The sequence below is a fragment of the Chaetodon trifascialis genome, chromosome 6, assembly GCF_039877785.1.
Source record: "Chaetodon trifascialis isolate fChaTrf1 chromosome 6, fChaTrf1.hap1, whole genome shotgun sequence".
Taxonomy (NCBI): Eukaryota; Metazoa; Chordata; class Actinopteri; order Chaetodontiformes; family Chaetodontidae; genus Chaetodon; species Chaetodon trifascialis.
In genome coordinates, this window is record NC_092061.1 from 5,793,474 (window position 1) to 5,820,203 (window position 26,730).

General features: G+C 43.7%; 2 protein-coding genes and 6 non-coding genes across 8 annotated transcripts; 2 read left to right on the forward strand and 6 right to left on the reverse strand.

The window, feature by feature from the left end:
- The first annotated feature begins 86 nt into the window (after positions 1-86).
- Positions 87-10,485, forward strand: fam81b (family with sequence similarity 81 member B). Its single transcript, XM_070964976.1, has 9 exons — positions 87-610; positions 702-753; positions 1,232-1,439; positions 2,355-2,473; positions 3,955-4,084; positions 5,207-5,313; positions 8,218-8,329; positions 8,727-8,928; positions 10,262-10,485. The coding sequence occupies exons 2-9, from the start codon at positions 710-712 to the stop codon at positions 10,393-10,395; spliced, it is 1,056 nt and encodes a 351-aa protein (XP_070821077.1). The 5' UTR covers positions 87-610; positions 702-709; the 3' UTR covers positions 10,396-10,485.
- Positions 5,466-5,537, forward strand: trnae-uuc (transfer RNA glutamic acid (anticodon UUC)). Its single transcript has one exon. It is a non-coding gene; the product is annotated as a tRNA-Glu (tRNA).
- A 551-nt stretch (positions 10,486-11,036) lies between the features above and the next one.
- On the reverse strand, positions 11,037-11,109 carry trnaf-gaa (transfer RNA phenylalanine (anticodon GAA)). The gene has a single exon. It is a non-coding gene; the product is annotated as a tRNA-Phe (tRNA).
- Positions 11,110-11,551: 442 nt separating this feature from the next.
- On the reverse strand, positions 11,552-11,625 carry trnai-aau (transfer RNA isoleucine (anticodon AAU)). The gene has a single exon. It is a non-coding gene; the product is annotated as a tRNA-Ile (tRNA).
- A 241-nt stretch (positions 11,626-11,866) lies between these two features.
- trnai-aau (transfer RNA isoleucine (anticodon AAU)) lies at positions 11,867-11,940 on the reverse strand. The gene has a single exon. It is a non-coding gene; the product is annotated as a tRNA-Ile (tRNA).
- A 269-nt stretch (positions 11,941-12,209) lies between these two features.
- trnai-aau (transfer RNA isoleucine (anticodon AAU)) lies at positions 12,210-12,283 on the reverse strand. The gene has a single exon. It is a non-coding gene; the product is annotated as a tRNA-Ile (tRNA).
- A 296-nt stretch (positions 12,284-12,579) lies between these two features.
- trnai-aau (transfer RNA isoleucine (anticodon AAU)) lies at positions 12,580-12,653 on the reverse strand. The gene has a single exon. It is a non-coding gene; the product is annotated as a tRNA-Ile (tRNA).
- A 375-nt stretch (positions 12,654-13,028) lies between these two features.
- On the reverse strand, positions 13,029-26,557 carry skic3 (SKI3 subunit of superkiller complex). Its single transcript, XM_070964098.1, has 40 exons — positions 26,460-26,557; positions 26,168-26,311; positions 25,827-25,918; positions 25,623-25,698; positions 25,388-25,534; positions 25,127-25,225; positions 24,860-24,968; positions 24,619-24,759; positions 24,380-24,478; positions 24,138-24,262; positions 23,866-23,952; positions 23,481-23,584; positions 23,242-23,368; positions 22,932-23,111; positions 22,654-22,778; positions 22,329-22,579; positions 22,106-22,208; positions 21,812-21,994; positions 21,476-21,623; positions 21,313-21,391; positions 21,127-21,188; positions 20,998-21,054; positions 20,814-20,882; positions 20,358-20,432; positions 19,982-20,123; positions 19,323-19,416; positions 19,133-19,210; positions 18,911-19,035; positions 18,688-18,811; positions 18,262-18,486; positions 17,692-17,764; positions 17,501-17,554; positions 17,190-17,301; positions 16,863-16,991; positions 16,652-16,776; positions 16,349-16,513; positions 15,205-15,357; positions 14,472-14,602; positions 13,595-13,724; positions 13,029-13,431 (listed from the first exon to the last, which is right to left on the reverse strand). Exons 1-40 carry the CDS (start codon positions 26,547-26,549, stop codon positions 13,351-13,353), a joined length of 4,713 nt encoding a protein of 1,570 aa, XP_070820199.1. The 5' UTR covers positions 26,550-26,557; the 3' UTR covers positions 13,029-13,350.
- Between the last annotated feature and the right edge of the window lie 173 nt (positions 26,558-26,730).

Genomic DNA, 26,730 nt, shown 5'->3' on the forward strand with positions numbered 1-26,730 from the left:
GTAAAAAAAAAAAAAATATTTACACTAAACTCAATTAGAATTTTAATCAAATGCTAATAAGCTACTTAAGCAACAACTGCCTGTAATTAGCCACATTCAGCCGCATGAGAAGGACCACCCCAAGAGGGCTTGATTGTTGTACTTAAAAGAAAAATGCAATAGATGCTTAATTAATGCAAAATTTGAACCATTAATGAATATGGTGTTTATTTGTATCATGAGTAAGCTAACTCCAATGAAAGAAGGTGCCATGTGTGATAAGACAGAAAAGAAACTAAAATGTTTGAAGAAAAGATTATTTAACATTTTATTATAAATCTGAGAAAAGTGATGCTCATGAATTGAAGAGCTGACTGAAGTCTAAAGCGGTTTTTAGAGTTCTGCATCTATAAAATCACCAACCATCGAGTTTAAGTAAAAGTTAGTGTTTACACTGTTCTGGTCTGTTGAGTTAAGCTGCTTCACCAACAGTACAATGATTCATTCTCACATTACTGTGTTGACGAATTGACAGTGGCAGGCAGGCACACCCCACTCAGAGAAACCACAGTTACCGAGTGACAACACAAACACATGAACTCCAGAGGCAGCTGAAGAAGAGCACAGACCCGTGAGTCTTCTGAAATGTAGTAAATGAAAATTACTGCTTTATTTATTGTTTATATATTGTACAATATGTAATATTTGCTTTTATTTTTTAGATGAAATAATGTCACATGAGTCCAAATTGCAGCCCTATCAGAATCACACCAGGTAACTTTATGTTTCTGTTTATTTTAAACATCACAAACTATTACAGCACCTTGATATTTTGCCCGTCCTTAGTTCCTGTGGATCTTAAAACTAATTTAAAATCAATGTGTGTGTCGGAGAGGTAGATAAGTTCTGTTTCCCACTGCTGCTGGGATAGTAAATTCACATGAATCCTTAATCCACAGTAGCATCAGACAGGGTGACACAGCAAGCACAGGGACATGAAGTCAATGAGAGATCTGGTCTGAGGATGACCTGAGGGCGTGAAAACCAGTGGACATCTTCTCACACTGGGTGGATGATTCATTCAATTACACTGTAAAAGCATGTCCTCCTGCGCCTCCAGTGCTAGAAAATGTTTCCTCGTCACATTTCATGTTTTCCTTTTCAAGCTCAACGGCCAAAATCAATAGAAACAAGCTTCTAAAATTAAATTGAATGACTCAAAGCTTGGTTTTCTATTGACTTCCTGGTCAAGGCCTGACGTCTCGGAGGGTCGTCCGAGCGGTCAGGAGGGGACGCTGGCTGTGCTGCTGGAGCAGGCTTTCAGGATCAAAGAGGAGGTGACTGCGGCGCTGCAGTCCACCCGGGGCTCTGTGCAGGTCGAGGCGCTTTCCCGAAAGCTGCTGGAGAATCACATACTGACAATCACTCGCATTGTCAAGCGGCTCAGCATGGACATACAGGTATACAAGTGGAGGTTGTTGTTGTGTCCTTCCTTGTTTTCTGTCGCATATATCTTGGGTCACTGTCCATCTGCGTGGATCCCTGCCTGCTTTCCTCTCTTCTCCTTGTCTGTTTTGATGTGCAGCACACACTCATGGCCCCAGACTCGCAGCTGATTTGATTACACCTGATAGAATGGTGCAGCGCCTGAGCAAAGCCTGCCTGACACCTCATCAGCATCAGCTCGTGGACATTTGTGTGTATAAGCAAAAACCAAACGATGTGCACAGTATGTGCTTAGATAAACACTGGACTCACCTCTGAAAATCAGCAGCCGGGTGAATTACTGCGAACCATCTTTGACTGAGCAGAGCATCAAGCCACACTTTGATAACAAAGACAGCACAAACATGAAATACATTGCTTCATTAGTGCATATCAAATAGACCATTAACATGATTAAAGGCTGTCATTATCTGAGATATTGCATGAATGCCGAAAAGTTCATTAATTCTTCACAGGAAGAAATAATAAGCCAAGTCGTGAAGTGAATATTCAGCTAAGTCAAATGAAGGGAACATCACACGGTCACTGTTTGCTCCCCTGATAAGCCAGAGGGTCGTTTCTTTAATGCTGGCTTATCAGAGATGCACTGCACACACGTGTGGCCTGTCCTTTACAATGATCATTCATGCAAAGGTGGTGATGAAATTTAGGGCAGTTTTATGATATCTCTCTCAGCGAAGGACATGTGGTCGTTTTACCCATAATGGTGATTTTCACAGCATTCAGAGCATCCAGCCAGGTCCAGAAAAATTAGCTTCTACACATACTAAATGCTTGATTTGTGCATTTCTGCATCTGTGTTTCACATTAACATTATGAGAAGAAATGTCTATTCCTTTAACACCTCATGCTCTTTTTGGTCTGAACAGGCCCTGGAGAGACACATCACCCAGCAGGACTCCATCACCTCTGGAACCACAATGGCCGTTCAAAGCCTGGACCAGAAGAACGTTGCTGTCATTGGAGACCTGAGAGGAAGAGTAGCCAGGTATGCACCTCAGGAACAGGTCAATAAGGAGTGTCAACAAATACAGCGAGCAGCTAGCAGCTAACAGATTCAAACTTTCCTCCTTATTTGGACAAATTGTACAATTATTCAGAGTCAGGTCTGATGCACAGGCGATTTAACTGATTAACTTTCCTTGCTGACATCCTGCTTGTTATTCTCTCCCTCTAATGAAGTCAAATTGTGCAGCCCATGTCCTGTCTGGCAGCATTTCACAGTCTCGCAATCCACCATGGCATCACCCTCACAGACACGCACACACACATGCACACATTAGTTATTCCGTTCTCACCAGAATGAAGTTTCAGGGTTCGAGCACACTCGAGATGCTGATTAGCACTTGCTCATTATTTTGTGTCTGTGCAAATTGCGCTCATTAGGTCGGATAGCTGAAGAGAGGCAGCCATCTCGGTGCCCTGCCTAACAGGACTTAACAGGACTGCGTAGCCGCCGAGTCTGACTTCTTCTGAACACCTCGTCGTCGTGCAATTTCTCATCAGACAGCACATCAAAGATGTAGTGTTATTTTGTGAACATCTTGTTTTACAGCAGGCCTGCCTCCTCAGTGGTGAGAGGAGATTTACTCAACAGACAGCTGATTTATGGTCCAATAAAGGCTTTAGAAAAACCTCACCTACTCAGTCTAATGACTTCTTGTATGTTAGTCATAAATAATGGACTAAGTTAAGGGCCAGTGGTTTTTGATAAGCTGTATTGTTCACTACAGCCCTTTATGGAAGGGCTGTAGTGGTCCACAGGGAAATAACCCAAATTTCAGCCTGGGCATCTTCATAATTAGCTACTGGAATTAATTGTTGAATGTACACTGTATTTTACCACAAATATATTGCCATACACTCACACAGTAACCCTGATGGAGTCAGGGAGGGAGAGAATTTGCAGGCTTAGTGATGGCCTCTTAAATTAAGCACAGGAAGGAAGCAATGCTGGTAACAAGGGCCAGTACAGCTCATGCTTATTACACAAACTGAACAGAGAGTGTGTTAGAAACCAGATGCTGCATGTGGGAGGCTGTGAGTTATTTTTCTGCTGATTATGTTTGGTAATAAATCTGTGAAACTTCTTTGATTGGTTGTCATGTTTTTGCCTGTTTTTTTTAAATATCAGTAATTCATCAGCAGATACAAACATGCATCCACTGGAACGTTAACATGTGTTTGTTCAGCATTCAGAGGATAAAGTGTCACTGCTCAGGATTCAGCAGAGCTTTTGGCTTCCATTAGCTCACCTTAGAAAGAATTGATAAGGGCAGCTGTCAGATTTTTTTCCGTCCATCTGTCTGTTTGCAGACTGTGTGAAAGTGTGTGCTTCAGTAAAGCTCTTCCTCCCTGTTTTCTGCAGCCTTTCGCTCATCTCCCTGTCTTCACACCTTTCCTCAACTCCGTCTGATCCCAATATTCTCATTCAGCCATCCCTCTCCGATTCCCCACCTATTATCTCAGGTGTGATTCCAGCATTGCCAAGCTAAGCACTGACGTGAGCTCGGGGGAGCGGCAGCTGATTAGACTGCAGCAGGAGGTGGCAGAGCTCAGGACAGCTGTGGATGTGCAGCTCAAGGAACTGGGAGTCAAGGTGAGAGACAATGCATCAGTGCTGACGAAGGTTTTGGCATAAAAAACGTAAGACAGAAGTTTAGCTTGAATACGAGCTAAGCACAAAGCATCCAAATGCCAGTAAATGTCTTGGCAGTGTACGTCAGGCAGTCGGTCCACCAATTTGTTCCAGACAGAAATGTCTCAACAATTATTCAATGCATTGCTATGAAATTGTGTTCAAGCATTCATTGACCAAATACCTGCAAAAATTCTAATAATATGCACTTTGTCTTTACTAACAATTAGTAAATATGAGCATGCTAACACACTAAACTCAGCTGTTCATCATTTTAAACATTTTACCTATGAAACATCAGCATGCTGGCTTTAGCATTTTGCTAAGCACCACTTTGCAGTACAGACTCAAAAACCTGCGAGCAAAGCTGTAGACTCTTAATCTTATTCTTCTTTTTCTTACATTATACCATATTACAGTAAGTAGCAAAGTCTACAACCCTAATCTAATCCCTACCCCTCCTGTGTTTTAACACACAGTGAATACTCCAGTCTAAGGAATTACACTCTCCTCTGTGGATTTTTTTTTTTTTTTTGGTATAAAAGCAGGATTATATTCATTTGCCTGAAGGAAATAATAATCTGACAACAGTATTTTGCTGTTTATCCTAGACAGGATGGCAACTCTGAAACACTTGGATGTCAAGGACAGCTTTTACTGCCCTTTGTGTCAAATTTCTTTACGTGAGCAGTATGAAAACTATAACAAACAAGCTCGGATTAGGACACATAAGTCACAAGTTATAATATCCTCCATCATTTTACTAAATCTAAAGCCGACCGCAGCTGCCCTTCACACACACACACTCACACTGATGCAGCCTCAACTCCGTTCTAGTGGTGGCACAGGGTGATCAATCATTGTGATGATAGCACATTAGCTGTGGAGCAGTGGTCAAGCATGTACCATAAAGGTAATTGAAAATGCAGAGAAAGTGGGTCACCGACCTGACTCCCAGTCCTGACAGTGGCTCAATCAGCTCGACTCAGCAGAAACAACAAAGGGAGTCAGACCATGGATCCGCACTGCGAGATTATCCAGCGTCTCAGAACGACGCGTGTCTGCGTGTTTTCCTGCTTTCAGCTTTATCATGACCTGGAGAGACTGGAGGCCTCATTGGCAGAGCTTTCCCAGGGCCAGAGGCGCTCCATGTCCGACCTGCATGCAAAGGTTCAACTACTAGAAGCCAGGTAAGGCATTAATTAAAGATATAATATTATAATATCCATAGTTCTTATTTCTTTTTTAAAAACAGACTGTTACTGGTCTCAACAGAAACTTAAGTTATACATTTTGTCAATAACGGACAAAAACAGTAAAAATAAAGCATGCTACCTAACTGTCCCATATGGTCTAGCGGTTAGGATTCCTGGTTTTCACCCAGGCGGCCCGGGTTCGACTCCCGGTATGGGAACTGCTGTTTTTTTGGTGGCACAATGGAAACACTGTCGCCTCACAGCTAGAACTCTGTCCTGGGTTCGATTCCTTCTGTGGGCGCCGGGGGCGTGTCCTCCACCATGCCTTCGGTGCCTGCTGCTCCAGGAAAAAGGGGGCCTATCTGTGTGGAGTTTGCATGTTCTCCCCGTGTTCACTGCCGCGGAGGAAAGATGACCAGGATGGGTCAGGGTCAGATGCGGAGGACAAAATTTCACCAGTTGCATGGCATGCACGTGTATGTTGTGTGACAAATAAAGGGGACTGTCCCTCTGAATCTTCTTCTTCTTTCTCATTCCTGGCAGAGAAACCTCCTCGCTGATGACCCCCTCACTCACCTTGACATTACACACAGAAGCTTTCGTCCATATTGTCCTCCGCACGGAGACAGTGTTATCTAGTGTAGCCATATGTAACAGTCAAGACAACTGCAACATTTCACAACAGTTTACAGTGATACATGAAGTAAAATTGAGTTAAAACACTGTTTTATCAGGATTTAAGCAACAAGATAGAAGAGAAAGACACGGATGTGGGTGTGACCATTGCAGGAAGCACTGGCCCCTCAGTGTCTGAGACGAGTCAGCAGGCGAGTAGTCCAGCAAAGCAGACCACATGCAGCAGAGGACCTCTCATTACCAAGCAGAACTGCACTCATTCTTTCCCGAGTGAGAACCCTGAATGTCTCGCTGCACCACGATGTGGCAGTGGGTTTGAACTGTAAATCAGCTTGAGTCACCTCTCTACAGCTATTTCAAGCTCACAAGCTCATGGCAACCTCACCATAATGATGCCAGGAGCACAGAGAAGCTGTTCGTTAAATTGATTTACATGTCCAGCTGATAAATAATCTCAATCGGCAGCAATATGCAAACTTAACCACGTAGTTTTGTCGTGAAGGAAACAGCAGCAGAGAGACATACGTGATGAATACGCTCTATTTAGTAATGTTGTAGATCTGCAAAGGAAAGCAGGTCAGTGATCACGCTCGAAGCAAAAGAACAATAGATAAAAATAGATGAAAAGCAACACTGTCTATGTGTTTCTGACACAGGTGGAATGACAAGACCAAAAAACAAATGCCTACAATATAATAACGTTTGCGGGGGGGTTCTTCATTGACCGTCAGTCCACAGGGGACTGACTCTTTGTTAAACATCTCTGACCACCTAACTTTAAATATAGATTCATAACTGCTGTCAGGCCACTTAGAAGCAAAAGGCATCCGTCAATCGAGGCTCCTTTGGTTTCCACAAATGAAACTCAGTGTCCAAAGTCTGCACCAGTTTAAGCGCCCTTATTTGACATATTCGTGACTGTCTTTTTGTCCCGTCTAATACAACTTGAATGGTGCATGGACAGTTTGAAATTGGAGATCACAACTCTAAAATCCTCTACACACGCTCAGTAGAAATACATGACTTAACTGTGACTTTTGTTTTTGAGCAACAATTCAGCTTTTTCTGCTTCTCACAGCACAAGGCCACTGACAAGAGAGTCCAACGTGTTTGACGTTAGGTCTCAGACAAGCTCAAGAACACAGGGACAGCCATTAAATGAAGGAACACTCGCCCTCTTACAACGGAGACATGTTGAAACTACGAGGACTCTATACGCCTCGCCAAACAACTGTCAGCATGAGCCACATTAGGCAGCCGGTGTGGTGTTATAAATGAGGTGTCCCTAACGCAGCAGACATGGAAAGCTGGATCAATTTGTTGCAGGAGTCTGATTTGCACTCTAGTCAAACACATGCACACAAACATCCCACCACACACACACATTGATTTTCTCATTGAGGAAGAATCTCTTGAATTGGAATTAGAGGAAAGAAGGTCAAAGCGCCAATATGTTTTATACACAACAGAAAAATCACCCGAGAGAGGAATTCTCCATGAGCCACTGCGTATTGTGTCCTCTTTTACAATACAGCCCACGCAATATTCACTCAGCATGTCCAAGGTTGCAGCTTTCATCTCACTAACACTGCTGACCCAATGGGCTGTGTGAGTAATGGGAGCTTCATGCAACCATACAAATGGCATTCTGTCAAGATCAGCGTCAAGTATTTCTCAACTGTTCATGAGCATCATTCCACCACCTTTTTGAGCTAACAGTGTGTAATGTAATGTAATTATGTGTAATGTAAATGTAATTATTTTGTCGTACTTTGAGAAGTATCTGGATCTTCAAGCATATGTATGCTTATGTTGTGCGGATGTGCATTCAGCTGTTTGGTTACGTGAGTTTTTGTGCCTCCATGCACATAAAGCAGCGGCACCCACCTGCTGTGCGACACTGTTCCTCCTGCTGGGGCTGACAACTAAACCAAACAAAGCAGAGCAATTGCAGATGAAGGTCTCACCTGTAGTTACCAAAGATAGAACGAAATTCTGAAGTCTAACTGAGAGACAGCTTCAACCGGCTGAACGTGAGGCATCTTCATTTAATGGGGAGACATGCAGGTGAACAGGGTAAAAACTGTAACTTTCCCACATTACTTACATGAAGACAGTTATTTTTTGTGCTGCACTAATTTGCATGTATGTCCAAGAAGAAGATTTTGGATGTTTTGACTTGCAACGTCATTACTTTTATCTGTGGCTGCATTTTCAAAGTCTGCGGCATTTGTCTTCTCTGTGTTCCTGATGGCTTTGCAGGATGTCAGGTGAACTGAAGGCAGCCAAGGAGCAGACCGATTCGCTGAGGAAGTGGACAGAACAACAGCTCAACAGCTCAGCCCAGCGCTGCACAGGACAGCAGGACCAAACGGTAATGTAGCTGCCGGCTTGACCCACAGTTCATGCAGTGACGTCCACAGTGACAAACCACAACCCAGGCTTCATCTGGATATCTGCGTGTGGTGTTTAAACATGCGGGGTTCGTGCATTTTTAGCTCAGCAGAGAAAAAATCAGTGATTTTGCAGAATGATAATCAGGTGGAACAGATGCTGAGAACGCTGTGGGGAGGGTTTTGTATGGGTGAGCTGTTCCAGGTGCCATATGGGGCATTTTTAAGCAATAATTAATCGTTAACTATGAGACTAAAGAGGCTGTTGCCTTTTGTCACTTCCCCAATTTATTTGCCTTTTTTCTATATCAAAAAATATGTTGAAGCAGCACCATAAAATCAGGATTTAAGAGTTTTACGTGTGCGCTCTGTGTTCAGTTCGAGGCAGCGTCGAGATTAGCTGACCGGCTACGGGCTCTGGAGGCCCGCGTGGCGCAGCTTGAGACCCAGCAGCACCAGGCCGACCGCAGCCAGGCCGATCAGCTGAAGCGCTCTGAAACCAAACTCGGTAAAAGAATGACCTCAGTGGAGAGCGGCCTCCACCAGGAGCTGCAGCTGCTCAAACAGGAATACCACAAAGGTGGGTGATCACTGTCTGTAACTTGCTGTCATCGGTGGGTAAACACACACAGGCTACATTTACTCCACCACACGTCAAGGAAAAAATGCACATACAAAAACGCTTCAAAAAAGAGAAAAAGATAATTAGTCATAAATTGAAGTGACTGCTTCATTTCTTTTGCCCACAGATGAGACGCTTAATATCCCAGTTCATGACAGTGGTCAATGACTTGGTGATGACATCTTAAATTAAGCATGAGAAGTCAGCCATATTTGAGTTATGCTGATAGTCAGGGCAGCAGAGCTCTGTTAAAGTCTATATAACGCAGCAGAATTGTCTGAAACATATAGATTTTCAATATGGCACGACAAATCCAACAGAATAACATTATATTAAAATAATATTTCTAGACACGTGGTTAGCTGAGCCAGTCTGTCTTCCTCTGTGTTTGACCAGGAAACCTACGAGCAGCACACTAACTAACATGACTTCCTGATCATAAATGCAAATACAGCAGAGGTTTTATTAAATTAGCGACAGAGCTAATAAGTCATAGGACAAGCCACAGCAATACACAGCTATCCAGGCAGCCCAGTGCAGCAGCTCAGCTCTGCATCCATCCCCATCTCGCCTCTGTGCCAACTGGAAGCTCATTTCCCAGGAGCCCTGGCACTAGATCTCAAACCTTCCCCGCTTTCTGTCAACCCCTCTCATCCTCCAGCTTTTATTAACGCGTAGACAAATAGAAAGGAGCTTCCCTCAGTAAATAAAAGCCAGGGGAAACTGCTCTATGAATCACCGCCGAGCCGGCGATCTCAGTCTGAGGGAGCCATCCATCCACAGCTCTATTTTAAGTATAGGATGAAAAGATGGAAGGAGTCGGTAATAGAGGGGAGAAAAGCTATGCATAATTGATGAGTGCCGTAAATATTCGTAGCAAGACAGGCAGTCAGAAGGAGAAGGGGAGAGAGATTTAATACCTCATCATTGTTCAGGAAAGTTTATCCCTCCATCTCACAGTTCACAGTCACTGAATATTACTTCTTATGCAATATTGAGGCATATTTCCATTTTAGGCAGTAACTACCCAATGAAGTCATGATAACTGATGATGAGGACCAAAGACAATTTAATCCAGACATGAGAAACAGAGACCACAAGGATATTACAGAGAGCAAAATACAAGCTGACGTCGTTAAATGAATTGAATAGAAATGCAACAGGTTTATGAGGCTGCTACGTAAGTTTAGAGCCAATATTATAGAGAGCTATAAGAGCACAGAGAGTGGTTTTCACCTCAAACGCGTCACATCTGCCGATCCTCTGCACACCCCGCCTCTCGTTTGGACAGGGTTCCTGTCTGTGCATGATGCCATCGAGTCCCTGAGGCAGATAGGTGACATCAAATCCCACCTCGACAAGAAGAAGCTTCAGAGGGATATCAAGGACATCTGCGGCAAGGTGGCAGAGCTCAATCACTCGTGACATTATGGGCTGATGAGGAGCCCCTTGTTACTGTCCCATCTATCCTGAAGCTGTGAGTCAGACTCTTCAAACCGAAAGGCTTCTCTGTCTGTCTGTCTGTCTGTCTGTCTGTCTGTCTGTCTGTCTGTCTGTCTGTCTGTCTGTCTGTCTGTCTGTGACAGGGTTATTAGCCCGGAAGATTTTTTTTTAATCATCTGTGTTTGCCAGTGTCAATGACGGGTGTGGTTGGTTTAAATTCAGTTTAAAGGGGTAATTGTCTACCATTCGCTTCCTCCCACTTCATCTTTTTTACTTTACAGCATACAGGATTCATGATTTCTCACTTATGCACATCTGATAAACGAGAACACTATTGTATTAGAAGGTTGTAACACACTTAACATTTTCATTTTTAATAAATCAGAAATTGATAACATCCATTAAATGTTATTATTGTTTGTTTATTCAGTAACATGATTAAATATTCGCTATTTAAAGATGATGCAAATTCTCTGTGCTTTAAAGAAACTTTCTTTCATGTAATGTCACAGATAGAAGATATCCCCATTATATAACAGCAGAATGTCTAGAAATGTAATCTAAACCTAATTATTTAACACCGGTAATGTGTCAGCGGGTCAGATTATTGAAAGGAAAACCTCTGCCGAAACCCGGGATCGAACCAGGGACCTTTAGATCTTCAGTCTAACGCTCTCCCAACTGAGCTATTTCGGCTTCACATGAGACTACTTGACGGCAATTCATCTCACAGTATGTTTACAGTGAGCCCGGATTACTGAGGACGGTTCACGTGCGTTGGGATTGGTCGCAGTTCTCGTTATTAGGCTACCAACTCGGCTTTTCCTCTAACTACAGTCGCAGTTTACCTCAGGAGCATGTAGAGTCTAAAAACAAAGCTATAACAGAGTGAGTATTGGACTTACATCTGCCAGGAGGTCAAAACCACGATAACAAATGAATGGTAAATTGCACCTTAACTACAGAATCGCAGTTAACCGCTACCCTCAAAGCAGATACTGCAGGTGTAAATTCAAGAGTAAACCACGACAAGACATTAAGTTTAACTAATGGATGTATGAGGGGATCTGCAAACTCTGAGGCCGTGTTCAACATACGGATAGGCGTTATTAATCTGACAAGAAAAAAAAGATTTTATTGGCCCGTACGGGGATCGAACCCGCGACCTTGGCGTTATTAGCACCACGCTCTAACCAACTGAGCTAACCGGCCGACGAGGAGGGTAGGTCGTGACGTCATCAGAACCGGAAATGAAAGCTATTGTGCAGGAGTTTCATTCTGCACAATGAAAATGAATGAAATAGAGTAACTTAAGTGTGTATACCAAGGTGCAAAACAGCTCCAATTTGGAAGTGAAGTTGTCAACCATCGTGAAAGGGTCTATAGTACCAGTTGCGTTGACAAATTGTGGAAGTCATGGCAACATTAATGACACCACTTAAAGAATATTAAGTGGCCCGTACGGGGATCGAACCCGCGACCTTGGCGTTATTAGCACCACGCTCTAACCAACTGAGCTAACCGGCCACGGTGTGTAGAGTTGTGACGTCATCAAAACTGGAAAAGGAAACCTGTTGAACAAGAATTTGAGATGTGAAGAGTAAGACGCCGTGAATAAAACGTCATTTTAGGAGGCACGTCAGCTGCCGGAACAGCACGTCACACGCAGACGTTGTAAGTATCTCTGAAATGAAACCTATCGAACAGGATAAAGCTTGCTGAGGGAACAGGAAACAACTCACCACTGGGCTACTCCTTCGAATTCATGCAGCTGGCACAACTTGAAAAATACTAATTGGCCCGTACGGGGATCGAACCCGCGACCTTGGCGTTATTAGCACCACGCTCTAACCAACTGAGCTAACCGGCCACGACGAAATCTTTGTGACGTCATCAAAACTGGAACTAAAACCTGTTGAGTAGAAAACAACCCCCTCACGACATTAAGATTTTAACTTTTTTCATTTTAAAGGGCATTACAGTTTGTTATATTTATAGAGAAAGTCAACTAAACAACTAACAGTAGTCATATAACAGCATGTGGAACGATAGTGTTTAGACTGATAGGGGCTAAGATGTGTAGTTGTCTTTTGTTCTAAAATGTATGGAGTTATATTTTTGTGAAAATCATGACAACATCAATCCCACAACTTATAAAAAACTTTATGGCCCGTACGGGGATCGAACCCGCGACCTTGACGTTATTAGCACCACGCTCTAACCAACTGAGCTAACCGGCCATGGAGAGGCGAGCGAATAGTGCCATATATCAACATATGCGCATACAGTTATCGAGGTTAGACGGTAAGACTAGTTCATTTAGTAGTTAACGTTACGACAAACAGACAATTGCCGTTGTTAAATTAAACCAGCTTTTGTGACTCAGTTATGACTGTCAGGTTACCACTGCAAATATTTTGTAACATATCTTATTTTCATAGCTTTAAGAAATCACACTGTTTCCTGTAAGTATTTCAACTGTGGCATGAAAGCTGTGCCCAGCTGCTTTGAGCAGGATTGTGTGTTCAACCCCAAAAGAACAAAAGGTGATAGGTGTTGCAAAAGCACTGAATATTTGTTTTATTGTGGCAGATGATGAAGATGACACAATCTTTATATACTGAGCAAAATGCCTTTATTTCAGCCTGAATGTGGACACAGGTCACTTTATGTGAAGTACATTCTGAGATAATACTTGATAATGCTCAAGAGCTTGATTTATTTATTGGATTTGATTTCCTGAACACTGCATAACATAAAACCAAAGAAACATGTAAAGCCAATAAATTTGCATATGATATCAGACCCATAATGTCCGTTTGATATGATTTCATGTTTAGTGAAGAAATGCACAAAAGCTGACTCGACGATGAATTTGGCCTGTGGATAAACCCACTAAGCTGCATGATTTCATAACGATGCAGTTGTGGATAAAATTCAGGATGCAGAAGAGGCAAGCAGCGAATGAAACTTCAGCAGTCTTTGATCTCCATTCATCTGGGCATGTTGCAAAAGGACCTGCAAAACAGATGAGAGAATATGCTCACTGTCAAAGCTGTGGTGAAAGTGAACCACCAATACCGATGGAAGATGACTAGTTTCAGTTTCATACTGTGCATATATCACTGCAAAAATGATTCAAACTGGTGTCAGTGCAGGTATGAGGCAGCTGTGTGCTCACATTTATTAGTTCCTCATCATTTTTGGCATGCAAGTGTCTGAGGAGGTACCAGCTGGCCACCTGCACCACTGTCACGGGGAAGTCTTGTGAAGGGAAGTAAACCAGCCTCTCCAACAAACGCCTTGTTTCCCTGCAGAGGACACACACACAGAAATGAGCAAAAGCATACAACATAAGCCTTGTTACTTGTAAACCAAAATAATTTGCATTTCTCTGAATGTCTCGTAGACCCAGGCCAACATTTAGGGGAGGCATTTGTGAATGAAGTGGCAGAAACTTGCTCTGTATACTCCTAATTGTGCTGCCTGTGTTGATGTAAAGACGCACGCTCATTCGCTCTTGAAAACATAAAGAATTTCTGGTTTGTTGTCTCGCTTAAATTACCTGGCACACATGTCCTACTTCTGCTATTCTGGGTCTGAATCCATAACCGTTCTCTACATTTTCCAATACGCAGTAATATGAAACTTGTCTTTGGCATGGAGGGGCCTCTGATTAAGCTTGGCACGAAGGAGTTCCTGCAGCATATCTCAGTTTTAGCCAGTTCACGATTGGCATATTTGTCCTCCTCAGCTCTCTGATGAACGTAGCTTTCTAATTAAGCATCCTGGCAGGTCTGTGAGGTAGTGACAGAAGGCTATTATGTCAGGACAGAAACTTTGTAAATTGCTTAGCAGTTCCAAAAGTACCAAGATCTTGAAAAGACAGATGGAGGCATAAATCTGAAGTTTCAGCAATCTTATTAGTCATTTAATCACTTTAGATGATACATGTACACACACTCACACGCCAATGGGATAAGATCATTTTGAATATCTGTGCAGAACAACCCACATGTCTGCAACATGCATGTGCATCTGCAGTGAGAGGCACTGACCTGGCAGCCATCTTGGTCACATACTGGAGCAGGGCCTGGAAAAGGAGGGCCATATGGGACGAGCCCAGCTTCAAGACCTCAGTGGTGGCTTCTAGGATCAGGTCCGACCAGTCTTTGCCTGGGACGCCCGCCTGAGAGGTCAGATCACATGGGGTTGAGATTAAAACTAGCTACAGCGACACTAAATTAAGCTTCATTCACCTACTAAACTTCTAATTCTTTTCTAACAATATTCGTAAAAACCCTGCCTCCTCTGCGTCATATCTGCTTTCAGAGGAGCAGTGGCTGCAGTCAAAATTAGATGATGAAATGAACTGTATTGAACTATGCTAAGCAGCTGTGGGATCTTCTGCTCTGTGAGCAGTGGACTAAAAACTACATCCCCTGCAGTTAAATCACAAAGCTCTTGTTTGTATTTCCACTTGGCCTTGACTTCTGATCCTGTAATTCTGCTGGATGTTCACCCATCTTTCATCTCCTCTGCCTTGTTTCTGTCCACGAGACAGGGATGCAGGTGGGAGCAGCCTCTAACCTTGTGTGTCTTCTTGTCATTATTCTGAAACACTGAGAGTCCTCATTGCTAAATTACTCCTGGGACAAAAAAAAACAGTCCTACCATCCTTACATGGTGCTACCTAAAGTTGTAATATATACCGCACAAAGCAGTTCTGCAGCGGCTGTTTATCATCCTATAATTAGGAATATTTCCGACCTAGATTGAGCAGGGACTCACCATACAGGGTCCTAGGGCGAGCAGGGCTAGTCGAAGCAGGCTGGCGACCTGGCTGCTGTGCGCGCCGAGCTGTGAGGCCAGCTGCAGACTCTGCCTATAAGCCATGACTGCCTGGACCAGCAGGCCCTGGCTACGATACACCTCAGCCAGCCACTGAGAGGAGGAGAGTGATTGCAGGATGAAGGATGAGTGGGAGTAGAGGTGAGAAGATTTAAAGAGGGATGGAGAGGTGAAGGAAGAGAGATTGTTAGAGGCGATGTTAGATAAAGATTAGAGGACAGATTAGAAGGAGAAGAGAGGAGAGAAAGGAGGATGACACAGTTAACATCTGATAATCACTGAAAGGTAATCCTTGCTTAAAACTATAAAATTACTGGTACAAAAATGCTACTATCTTCAGGTACTAATGACATAGAATGACGCCAAATTTCTGCTTAATTACTTGCAGAAACAATGAACTCATACATAAATTTGTTGACTGTACGTTGATTCAGTAATGACTGTATGCTATCTGTCTATGTTTGCTCAGAATGAGACACTGCTCCACGTTTTAACATTTATACTGTAGCATTTGTGGTCATTAGCCACGGCTACAATCTGCCAATACGTTCACGACATGAAAGAGAGAGCCTGGCGTCTTTGCTGCTTCTCCCCTGCTGGTAACAGCCATTTGATGTGAAGTGCAGCTATCTGGGATCTCAAGCAAGGCGCCGAAATGGTCTTCATTAGGCCAGCGTCTCAGTGGAGGCACAACAACATGGCTTCACCAACAACATCTTTACATTTCATGACCTCAACATTTAAACATTTCAAGTGACCCGAGTCTGAGAGCATCAGTATGTTCAAGCCAATTCCCCCGTTCATGACAGCTGCACTGGGAGTACATTTTTACAGAACTCACTCATTTAAATTATATTAAGGCTCAAACTTATCCATAATAATAAGCCTGGCTGCAGCTTGTCACTAGGTTTCAGCAACCAGGCTTCATTCTTCCCACCTCAGCTCCAACCACACTCCTGTTTTGTGCAGTCTATGGGGTACAGCAGTGCTTACAACAACTGGTGCTTGAAATGAAAGAGTAACAGCTCCTCAGTAAATCACTGTAATACAAAGCTCTGTCTGAGTGATGAAGCTGTTCACTTACATGCCATGCCCCGAGGTTGGTGGGGTTCATCATCACTGTGCTGTTAAGCTGCTCCAGCGCAGAGTCTGGGAGGACAGCACCACCACTGGCAACAAGGAGGCGCTGACACTGCACCTGTCTCAGTGAAAGCAGCACTGCTGGGTGTTCTGGAGAGACATTCAGCACCTGAGACAAAGCAGGCAGGGCGTGAGCGAAAGACAAGGCCACTCTCTGAATGAAACATGTATCACTTCACCTCTCTTCAATTCTGTCTGAAACAACTCAGAGAACAACACTGAGGCTGTGCGTGTGTTCATATCCCACCTGTGAGCAGAGGGCTTCTGCCTGCTCCAGCTGCCCCCCCAGCATGAGACCAGTCACTGCCTGTTGTAGTACCCAGCCCTCTAGAGTCTGGGCCAGGGGGCGCTCTATCGCCTCCACGGTGTGTACTGCGATACAGAAAGGTATCAGCTACACACTCAAACACACAAAACGTTAAACAGAATAAAACACACACGCACCAGTGCACACACACCTTTCTCAGAAACCACAGACATGAGGGTTTGCTCCAGTCCTTGTCTGCAAGGAGCAGAACCTGAGAGATAACAGGAAGTGTTTTCTGTGTGACAGGCAGCCATTAATCCCGCCCACGCCGCTGGATCATCTGAAAGTAGAGAGACAAGAGTGGACACTCAGATCACGCAGTTACTCCTTTAAAGGCTGGGGTCAGGTAGCTTTACATCCATCGAAAGGGTGTCACAAAGCTGCCAAAGTTCAATTTACTGTGTTCATTAGGTACATCGTTATCTAGAAGAAGGTCCTCACAAAGGTGTATCATACACAGTATACAGTGTGTTTATACCAGGACAGAGCAGCACAGCTCTCTGCATCGTCTTCAGTGCATTCCTGTGACGGTCCTCTCCAGAGTGTCTCCCACCAGCCAGCTGGTTCACTCCACTGTACAACAACGCCCTCTGCAGGCGGACACACATTAAACCAGCTCAAAGTCACAGACAAAGACTGTGGCACCAGAGTCAATATTTACTCTAACATGTTTTTATTTCCTTATTTTCATTTAATTTGGATGCTGACACATCTCCAGTGTAAAACATATTAAACACTACAAGTTCATGCAAAATAACAGCCATCTCACCATGAATACAGTCACTTTACCTTTCCTTGGGTCATACTGGAGAGACAGGCGACATGACCAGCCACAGCCCCGCCCTGGAATACACAGCGGACAAAACCATGAACCCTTCCACTAGAACTGTGGAGGCGGCTCAGTTAAATGTGTGCGAGTACAGATTTCCTGGGCTTGTGCTTGAGATGTGTATAATGTTTGAGCTCGTGTGCAGGCTTACATTTGCCTTCCTGGGGTAGTATTGTGGTATCAGTCTGGACAGCAGGGCCCACAGAGATGGGTTTCCAGGATTGCTGTAGATAAAACAGAAAAATAATATAGAGTTAGACTATAGAAGACTGCAGAATCTGTACCTTAAATACAGGCTTCCATAAACATATCCTAAGAATTACTGAGCATATAAGATGTTGCTACACTGTCCAGGGGACTGTCACACCTGTTGATAGAGCTTCAAGGTATTTAACCACAGACTTACGTTCATATTCCTGCATGTTCTTTGCAGAAGCACACATTTCTATCCAAAAACTGTCCCAAAATGAATGATAATGAGTGCAGTGATGCATCCAATCAAACACACTTATGATACTATCACCCATCTATTGTGCAATCCTCCACAATGTGCACATAAAACACGGTGCAAAAGGCTAAGTAGTAGCCTTCAGTATCAAAAACGCAGCTTGGTCACACATATAATTGATGATATAATTGATCTTTTTCCAAGTCAAATCAGGCTATTGCAGGGTTCAGCACATCGCCAGAGCACTCTCAACAATTCAACCAAGCTGCTCACCTGTGCACAGCCCTGGAAGCCTCTCTTTGCACCGCACTGTAGTTGCCCTGCAGGGCCAGCAAGGCGCAGGTGAGCAGACACCGCTGCTCTACGACACTCCCAGAGGCTGAACCTTGCTTCAGCAGCTCAGTCAGGGCGGCAGAAGCTAACGTAGCATCGCTGTGGACCAACCCCAGGGCACACAAACACAGCAGAGGCTCTGAGATTGGCTCCTTTAACACTAAGCTGTGGGAACAGAAAACAGACAAATGTGTTTTGCTTGCAAGCCAGTACAGTACAAGTATTAGCACAAACTATGTTAGAATGCAGTCAATCAAAGCCTAATCTTCAGAGGAACACACACATAAATAACCTTTGTGCAGTATTTCAGTTAGAGGACAAGGACAAAATCCACCAAAACCACAGCAGACAACACTGTGCACTCACCATTTAAACAGCAGAGTCTTGGCTGAGTCTAGGTTACCCTGCCGGTGCTGAAGCAGGGCCAGAGCTGTCAGGATGTAAGCCTTATCCTTTTCACTGGACGCCACAGCCAAGGCACGCTCATAGGCTGCAGCACACACACACACACACAGCAGTTTACTCACAGTCACTCTGGCATGCAAGCACATACACAATATCTGATTTCACTGAGTCTCCCTGTCCTCACCGCTGATGCTCTCTGGGATGAGTCCTGCCCTGCAGTAGGCCAGAGCCAGCCCAGTCAGATCACTGAGTTCCTGCAGGGGAGTGGAGTTATAAACACACACCGCCTCGTCCCACTGGCCTGAGGTGCTGTAAAAGACACAGTGGGACATACAAAGAATGAAGTTTGGGGTATTTGTGAAGTATTGCCAATAACTGTCAAAGCAATGAGACAGTAGGCTGTTACCACAAAGCGCGGCCATAGCTGCCCAGAGCAAAAGCCAGCTCCTCCGTTGAGGACTTGGACTGAAGCAGCTCAACAGCTCTGAGGACAAAGATTGAACAACGATGAAATGTAAAATACATATCAAACTGCACAACATATTTTGTCCGTCATGCTCTTCTTGGTACACTGTTGGTGTGATTCAGACAGACACCTCTGGTAAGCCTGTAAGGCCTGCCTCTTCAGCTGCAGATGCTCGTTCAGGTAGCCAAGCATGATGAAGGCGTCGGGGTCAGACTGGATCCTCTCTGAGAGAAAAGAAACAACACCGTCTCTAACACATCACCCAAACACGAGCAAAGGATCTGCAGCTCCTGCATGCACACCTCGCCTTCTTCGGTCTGACACTGCCTCCACTCTAACCAATATCCATTTGATTTTCATCTCCACAGACTAACACATACAGCTGAATGTAGCGTCATTTTAACTCAGCGCTTATGAGCAGCCTTGCCAACATACTGGTACTGCCAGAGTGGAGCAGAGCCAAGTAAAAATAAATGATGAGAGAAATTGAGAAGACACGCTGTCTGTGTAAAACAAGTGACCGCCTCTTAGATGTTGGGGGTAATTCAGCCAAACAGACCTGGTGTCTGTTCTAAGAGGATTTGTGTAAATGCTTTCCACTACTTGTTTGCTAATTATTCTTGCCAATTATTCGGTTGCCACTGTTGCTAATATTCCTCCTTTGTTCCGGAGCACAGTTTGACAACAAGCTCACTGGATCGATTGCCTTTTCATGGCGCCAGACGAATCAATCCACTGGGTGGAACGGGCAGATTCAAAGGCTCACAGACACACAAACAGATGCTGTACCTGTGTACTTGCTGAGTGCCACCTGAGCAGCAGAGATGGCGTTCATCTGGACTATGTTGTAGCGGTACAGTTCAGAGTCTCTGTTGCTCTTATCCAGCAGGGTGGAACACACCCAGTAGGCATAACCTTTCACTCCCTCCATCTGCCGGAAGAAAGACACGGGGTACAGAGATGCAGATGAGGGAAGGATAATAGCAGGGCTTACACATTTTCTGTTTCATCGTGCTATCACCCCTAATTACTTTCAAGTAGCAGCAAAAGGCTTATAGCTGAAAATTTAGCAGAGTGGCACATAAAATTGAAGCAAAGATGTTATTAGCCGACTAATTAGCGAGTAATACTACAGCAAACCCAGTGGTTTTGGGAAGTCACACACATGTGTGCTTAATTCAGTGGTGTGCCTGAAAAGATCCATGGTGTCATAGCTTCCCACTCTCTCTGCTATCAGCGCCTGGTAGGAGGACAAGGGGATTAAAAAAAAAAAACATTCAGACAGAGAGAGACAAAGAGGTCACAGACAGAAATTCATAAACACTGATGCAAATTCTTTTAATATAATCAAACCCTGTACTCTACATTTCAGGCATGTGCTAACCAAAAGAACCCCTTTACAGTAAATTTTAGTCAAGAAGTATTTTTAGCCGCCACTGAACTTGAAATCCTTGCATAGTTAAATGAAATGTATAAATATCTGAAAGACACCCAACCATCCCAAATAAACCTAATTATCTGTTTCCTTGTAAGTAATACCGTTGTGGTTGACATTGTGTCACTGTGTATGTATATACATGACAGGAAATACAAAAACATTTGTCTCATGATGTCTTTGTACCTGTCCAATCCAGCAGTTGACATAAAGTGGCTCCAGGGACTGAGCAATCTTAAAGGCCTCGTGTGCAAGCTAAGAAAACAAGGCCAGACTTCAACAAAGAAAATATCAGATCACTGTAACTATGGATTAAATTTTGCTGCTACATCATAAACAAAATGTACATATAAGAACGTTGATCACACACCTCTATGTTGTCCTTCTTCATATACAGGGTACCGAGGTTTGTCCAAGCAACAACATTCTGTAGAGACATATTAAAAAGTCACGCAACAACGCTTCTGATTCATCGCCTGAACTAATGTGCAGTACGTACGTTTGGTTCGACTTGAATGGACTTGATGAAGCAATGTTGAGCCAGAGCAACGTTCTCAAGACCTGATGTGACAGAGAGAAAGTGACATGAAATAATGGCATCAGTTCCTGATCAGATCAATAAAAAGTAGTTGGGTTTTTTTTATCAACTCAAAGTAAAAAAAGGAGTGAGGTAGCATATTCTTACCTTTGCTCATGGAAATCACTCCCAGGGCACTCCAGTAGCTATGGTTCCTGCTGTCCATCATGATAGCCTTTTTTAAACACTGAAAAGAGGAAATAAAACTCTTAATAGACCAACTGTGGGAGCAAACAGTGCAAAACTGCTGTGGTGCAGGACTCTGAATTACCTGCTGGGCCTTCTCTAGCGGCAGAGATGGGGAGTTCTGGTCTTCCTCTGTGGGGCGGGTCAGACTGGACTGGTGGTAGTAGTTGAGTCCTAGGTCATACCAAAGGCTGGGGACGTCAGACATCAGCTTCAAAGCGCGGGCATAACACCTGCAGACAAAAGCATGCAGCTAATGCTCAGTGTTCAGACTCTATGATTGGCCCACAGGGGGAGACATTATACTTGAGAGTAACATAAAGACTAATATGCCAATAAAGCGATTCAATGTCAACTTCAGATGTCAACTATAGCAATAGTATAGGCAGTTTGGAAAACGTATGCCTGTTTGTGGTCATACCTCTCACCGACTTTGAGTGTCTGGGCCTGGTTCAGAGTGTGGGTCTGGGTGTTGGGGTCTAAACCGGTCAGCAGGGTGGGGACCTGAACCCTGGCTCTGTTTGGGGACACTGTGCTGACTGCGGTGCAAGCATCTCCCAGCAGCTTCCACAAACAGGACAGATCTGGACGCAGCTCCACAGCTCTGATGAGCACACGAATGAGCGGGAGAGATTAATTAAATCAGAGAAACGTGTGTGATGCTGCAGTGTAATGAAACCTAATTTCATTTTGAAATATAATGTCTGGCCATTACTTGAAGAGGTTCTGTATGGCTTGCTGAATGAGGTCAATGGCTCCTCCATCTCTGCAGTCTTCCATCAAACTTTTTGCCAGTGCCAGCTGGCACTCCCCGAGACCTGAACAACACATCACACCAATCTGATTCAGTGCACGGGTTTAGACACATGAGTCAAAGATAGAAAAGCATAACATTAACCCAGAGTGAAGGTGTTGGATACACTGACACAAACACCCACCTTTAAGAGCAGGAACATAGTCCTGCTGCGCTGTGATCTGTAAGTACTCTGCAACTGCCTCCTTGAACTTGCCCAGGGTCTGTTTGATAGCAGCAGCCTGGTAGACACTGTAGATGGAGGAGGGCTGAAGCTGGTGGGCCTTCCCAAACGCCTTCAGAGCAGCTGTGAAGCTCCGGCGGTTTAGATAGGCCTCACCTAAACACTCCCAACACACCCAGTCCTCGGGGTCTGCCCTCAGAGCTGCCTGCAGGCTACAAACATAAATTAAATGGTCGATAATGTTTCAAAAATATCCTTGATGATGTAGAAAATGGCAAAGCCTTACTCAGCTGTAGCTTGCTTATGTTCTCCGACTTTCAGGTAGTACAGCCCTCGTCTCATCCAGGCCCACTTAGCTGAGCCTGGAGTGGCTTTCTCAATCACTGACTGAAGCAGTGCCAAGGCAGTGTCCTGTGACATTTAGGGAAGAGGAGGGGGAGAATGAAAAGTGAAGAAAGGGAAAAGAGGAGCGAGGAAGGAAACACCAGAACAAAATGGCAAAACTGTTCATGAACATCGTGGCTTTTCATGGAGTTTGTGTCTATTTGGTGCAAATCCACTTACCATATCGTTCTGCTCCATACTGAGATCCACTGAGGCGGCTCCAGACTCTGCATCGTCGTTGTCCAGCTCAAACGCCTTCTTATAGCAGCCTCTTGCACGGCCGTAATCGTTTGCCACCTCTCTGTAATAATGTCCAAGGTAGCGAAAAACACAACCACGGTGTGGGTCCAACTTTGCAGCCTGAAAAGGACAAATGAAGCTTCAGGATGCCATTCAGCACTATACTCGACTTGTGGCATTTGTAAAATTAATATGTAGTGAACTACAAAATCCCTTTGCCTACCAAAAATTCAATAATAACTGCACTGACCTTGAGCAAATGTGTATGCGCTTTGCTCCGGTCTTTACGGGTCTCCTCTCCCATGTCCCAGTAGAGTTGTCCCAGCAGGAAGTAATACTCTCCACAGTCTGGGCTCTGGGTAGCTGCCTTTAGGAACCTTAACAGCAGAAAGGGAAAAGAGGAAAGTTTACTTGGGAGAAATAAACCTTTTTGTACCACACAAATGATTTTAACTAGATTTAAGATAACAAAAAAGAAACTGTTCTCACCTCTCCTCTGCCAGCTGCTGCTGGCCCTGAGCCAGATGTGCCTGTCCGCTCAGTACCAGCCCCTGAGACAGGTTAGGATTCGAGGCCAGCAGCTCTGATGACACCTACGGGAGACGCAAGTTTAATTTGTCTTGCTTTTTTATTTAATCTTTATTCAATCAGGAAGTTTCAGCAAGATTAAGATCTGTTTCCTGAGAGATCCTGTCCTCATTTTCCATATATTAAAACAAGAGGACGGAAATTTATCAACGAGCGTTCAGTTCTGAAAACTGGCCAAAGTTACATATTCAATGAATAATTTCCTGTAATACTGTGTTTCCCATAGTATCATATAATAAATCTGACACCCTCACAGACAGAATTCAGGAGGTAAATGGTTTTCAACCTTTAGTGCTTGGTCAACTTGTCCCTTGTTGAGGCACGCACGACCTTTCAGGGTAACTAGAACTGGGTCTTTTTCAGCATCTGGGATCTAAAATAAAAGAGAAAAGAGAGACAACAAACAAAGATATGATATTTACTTTGATATTATGCAGAGCTCCACATGTACGTTCAAGTTTGTGACAACAAAATATCTTCACACGACACCGAGAATAGATAATGTAGTTTTTACAGCTGCATTACTTATTAAAACCGAGTATTAGTCAGTCACTTTACCTGTGAAAATGTCTCCAAAGCCTGGTCTGCAGCTGTCTCTCCTCCACTCCTGACTAAAGCCTCTAACTTCAGCTTAAGCAGTTTGACCCTCAGCTCGGTGTCTCCAGAAACACACACGGTCAGACCTCATAGAAGCACACACACATAGTAAAGTTCAATATCTGCTTCAGGGGCTAAAGACAGCTGCGCTTGTGTGATTGGACATATGGTGACTCCAGTGATATACTGCAGACTAAACGTACCTTGAGAGCATGATTTAGCACTGTCTGAGTATTTCTGCATTTTAAATTGAGCTTCAGCCAGACTGTACCATCCTGTACTTGAGCTCATTTTCTTCAACCCTAATAAAACAGGAGAGACAGATCATGGGAAGATAGCACAAAAATCATAGATGGACATTAAGTGTTTGTCTCAGTATGAAGTGTTCAGATGCCTTTTATTTTAAGAACAGAACTGAATCCTTGTTGATGTGCAAACTAACCTTGTGCAAGATCCTTAATGGCGTCTTGATACCTCCCGTCTTGTAGTGCTTTGGTGCCCAGACCTAAGTGACCTAATCCACTGTTAGGAGCCAGCTCGAGGAGCCGGGAGAAACACCTGACTGCATCCTCGCTCTGAACACCTTCACATAAAAACATAAGAGTGAGAATGAGAGCAAAAGTCAAAGATTCCCCTCAATGCCTGAATATCTTATCGAACAAAACTTAACAACAGTCTCTTACCTGTTTTGAGGTAGTGAGAACAAAGGACTTCCAGAGGATAACTGTGGTTGGGGTAGAGGGACAGCATAGACTCACATGCCTCTTTCATTTTGGCTTCTTCGTGTGGCAGCTGCAGTGAGGGGAGATTCATGATGAGCAGCCAATTAAGAGAATATCTGTACAGGGACAAGTATGAGGTGGCCCACGATTTCTCAGAAACATGACCACTCTCTAATTGTCCTTGACTTTCTGTGGTGGTGACACAGACATCAGATGAGTCGCACTTACATTAGAGAGACATTTGACATAGTCAGCTGAGACCTTCTTGTGTTCCTCTCCTGGTACAAGATCCATGAGAACCAGTGTCTTCTCAAATGCTGTGATCAACTGATAACCACAAGCAAAAAAAACAGTTACCAAAGAGTGGATGACGCTAAACAATAGCATTAAGAAAATCTTTAAGGTTGTCACTGAATGGGAGAAATTGGAGCTTCTGACTTCAACAAGTTAAGGCAAACCTCTGTTTACATGCAGTCTTTACAATCTTACATGCTGCTGAGTTTCATTGTCCTGTTCGTCCTCAGTAAGGCAGTCTGAGAGGAGTTGGGACATCTGTTGCCATAGCTGCAGTAACTCTTTCTTGTCCACGGCCTCTTTCTCTTTCAGCTGAAGGAGCTGCAGCCAAACCTTTGCCAACTATGTTCAAACACAGAAATGCATTCAAATGTGTGACAAGAACACAAACTCTTTCTCTTTCTCAAACATGTGCCTTTAAACTGCGTACCTTTAAATATTCTTTGTCAGACTGATAGATATCTGACAGCTTTCTGATGGTCTCATAACATTTATTTTTGTCAGAGCTGTTAATGGAGGACAAAACGAGAATCAATAAGAAGACAAAACAAATGTGGGAAACCAGTCAAGGTTTGCACAAGCACAACTTCCTTTGCAGTTGTATGAAAGATCCTGAAGGTTTTTTCCATGTTACCTCGCATACAGATCAACAAGCTTCTGATAGACATTAGGCAGCTCAGCTTTGAAATCCCACTGATCGGTCTTCTCATAAAGATTTGTCAAGCCCTAAAAACACAAATGCATCCATTTGGCACAGTTTACAGGAATTACACAGTATGACAGTCAACATCCTCAGCAGAAATTTAGGCATTTTAAAGGACTGTGCCTTTCAACAGTAGCATCCAGGAGGAAATGAATTGATTTAATTTACAAGCACACATTGAGCAAATGGTTTGCTCAGTGTAAGACATGCAAAGTGTAGTTAGTATAAGATGTTGACCTGCAAGCAGTGTCCACTACATTCTCCCACCTTACCTGCCATGCCAGAAGCTGCTCGGGCTCCAACTCCACTGCCTTTTTATACGCTGTCTGAGCCTGATCTGGTTGCTCGAGTTCACTGGCTGCCAGGCCGATGAACACCCATGCATTGTAATTGTTTTTCTCAAGTTTCAAAACAGCCTAAAACCACATTGAAGAGAGCAAAGTCAGCTATACAACATCTCTGTTAGAGACGCTGCACATCCTCTCATTCAGTACACAGACACACTGGAACAGATGCACATTAAACACCTCCCTTCTGTTAGTATCTGAATGTGAGATACTTTACCTTGCAGTGTTTCAGAGCTTCTTTGAACTCTTTATTCTTTATGGCCTCTCTAGCACTTTTCAGTGCTGTTTTCACTTCTTTACTAGACATCTTGTAATTATCTGAAACAAAGACAAATATAAAATAAGCACTGTCACATTGCGAGTCCAAAATAATAGTTGTAACCCGTAAAGCTAACTGGCTAAACGAACTTACAACATGTAAAGCGTCTTCATCAACGTATGTATGAATGAATTATGAGATAAAACTAACGCTCTTTACTTGACAACAA

Coding starts and splice junctions, on each gene's coding strand:
- fam81b (XM_070964976.1), top strand. CDS start 710: ATGTCACATGAGTCCAAATTGCAGCCCTATCAGAATCACACCAG. Junction 754..1,231: donor CCCTATCAGAATCACACCAG/GTAACTTTATGT, acceptor TTCCTGGTCAAG/GCCTGACGTCTCGGAGGGTC. Junction 8,929..10,261: donor CAAACAGGAATACCACAAAG/GTGGGTGATCAC, acceptor TCGTTTGGACAG/GGTTCCTGTCTGTGCATGAT.
- skic3 (XM_070964098.1), bottom strand. CDS start 26,549: ATGTCTAGTAAAGAAGTGAAAACAGCACTGAAAAGTGCTAGAGAGGCC. Junction 25,535..25,622: donor CTGACAAAGAATATTTAAAG/GTACGCAGTTTA, acceptor GTTTGAACATAG/TTGGCAAAGGTTTGGCTGCA. Junction 21,624..21,811: donor ACACTCAAAGTCGGTGAGAG/GTATGACCACAA, acceptor TTTTGTCTGCAG/GTGTTATGCCCGCGCTTTGA.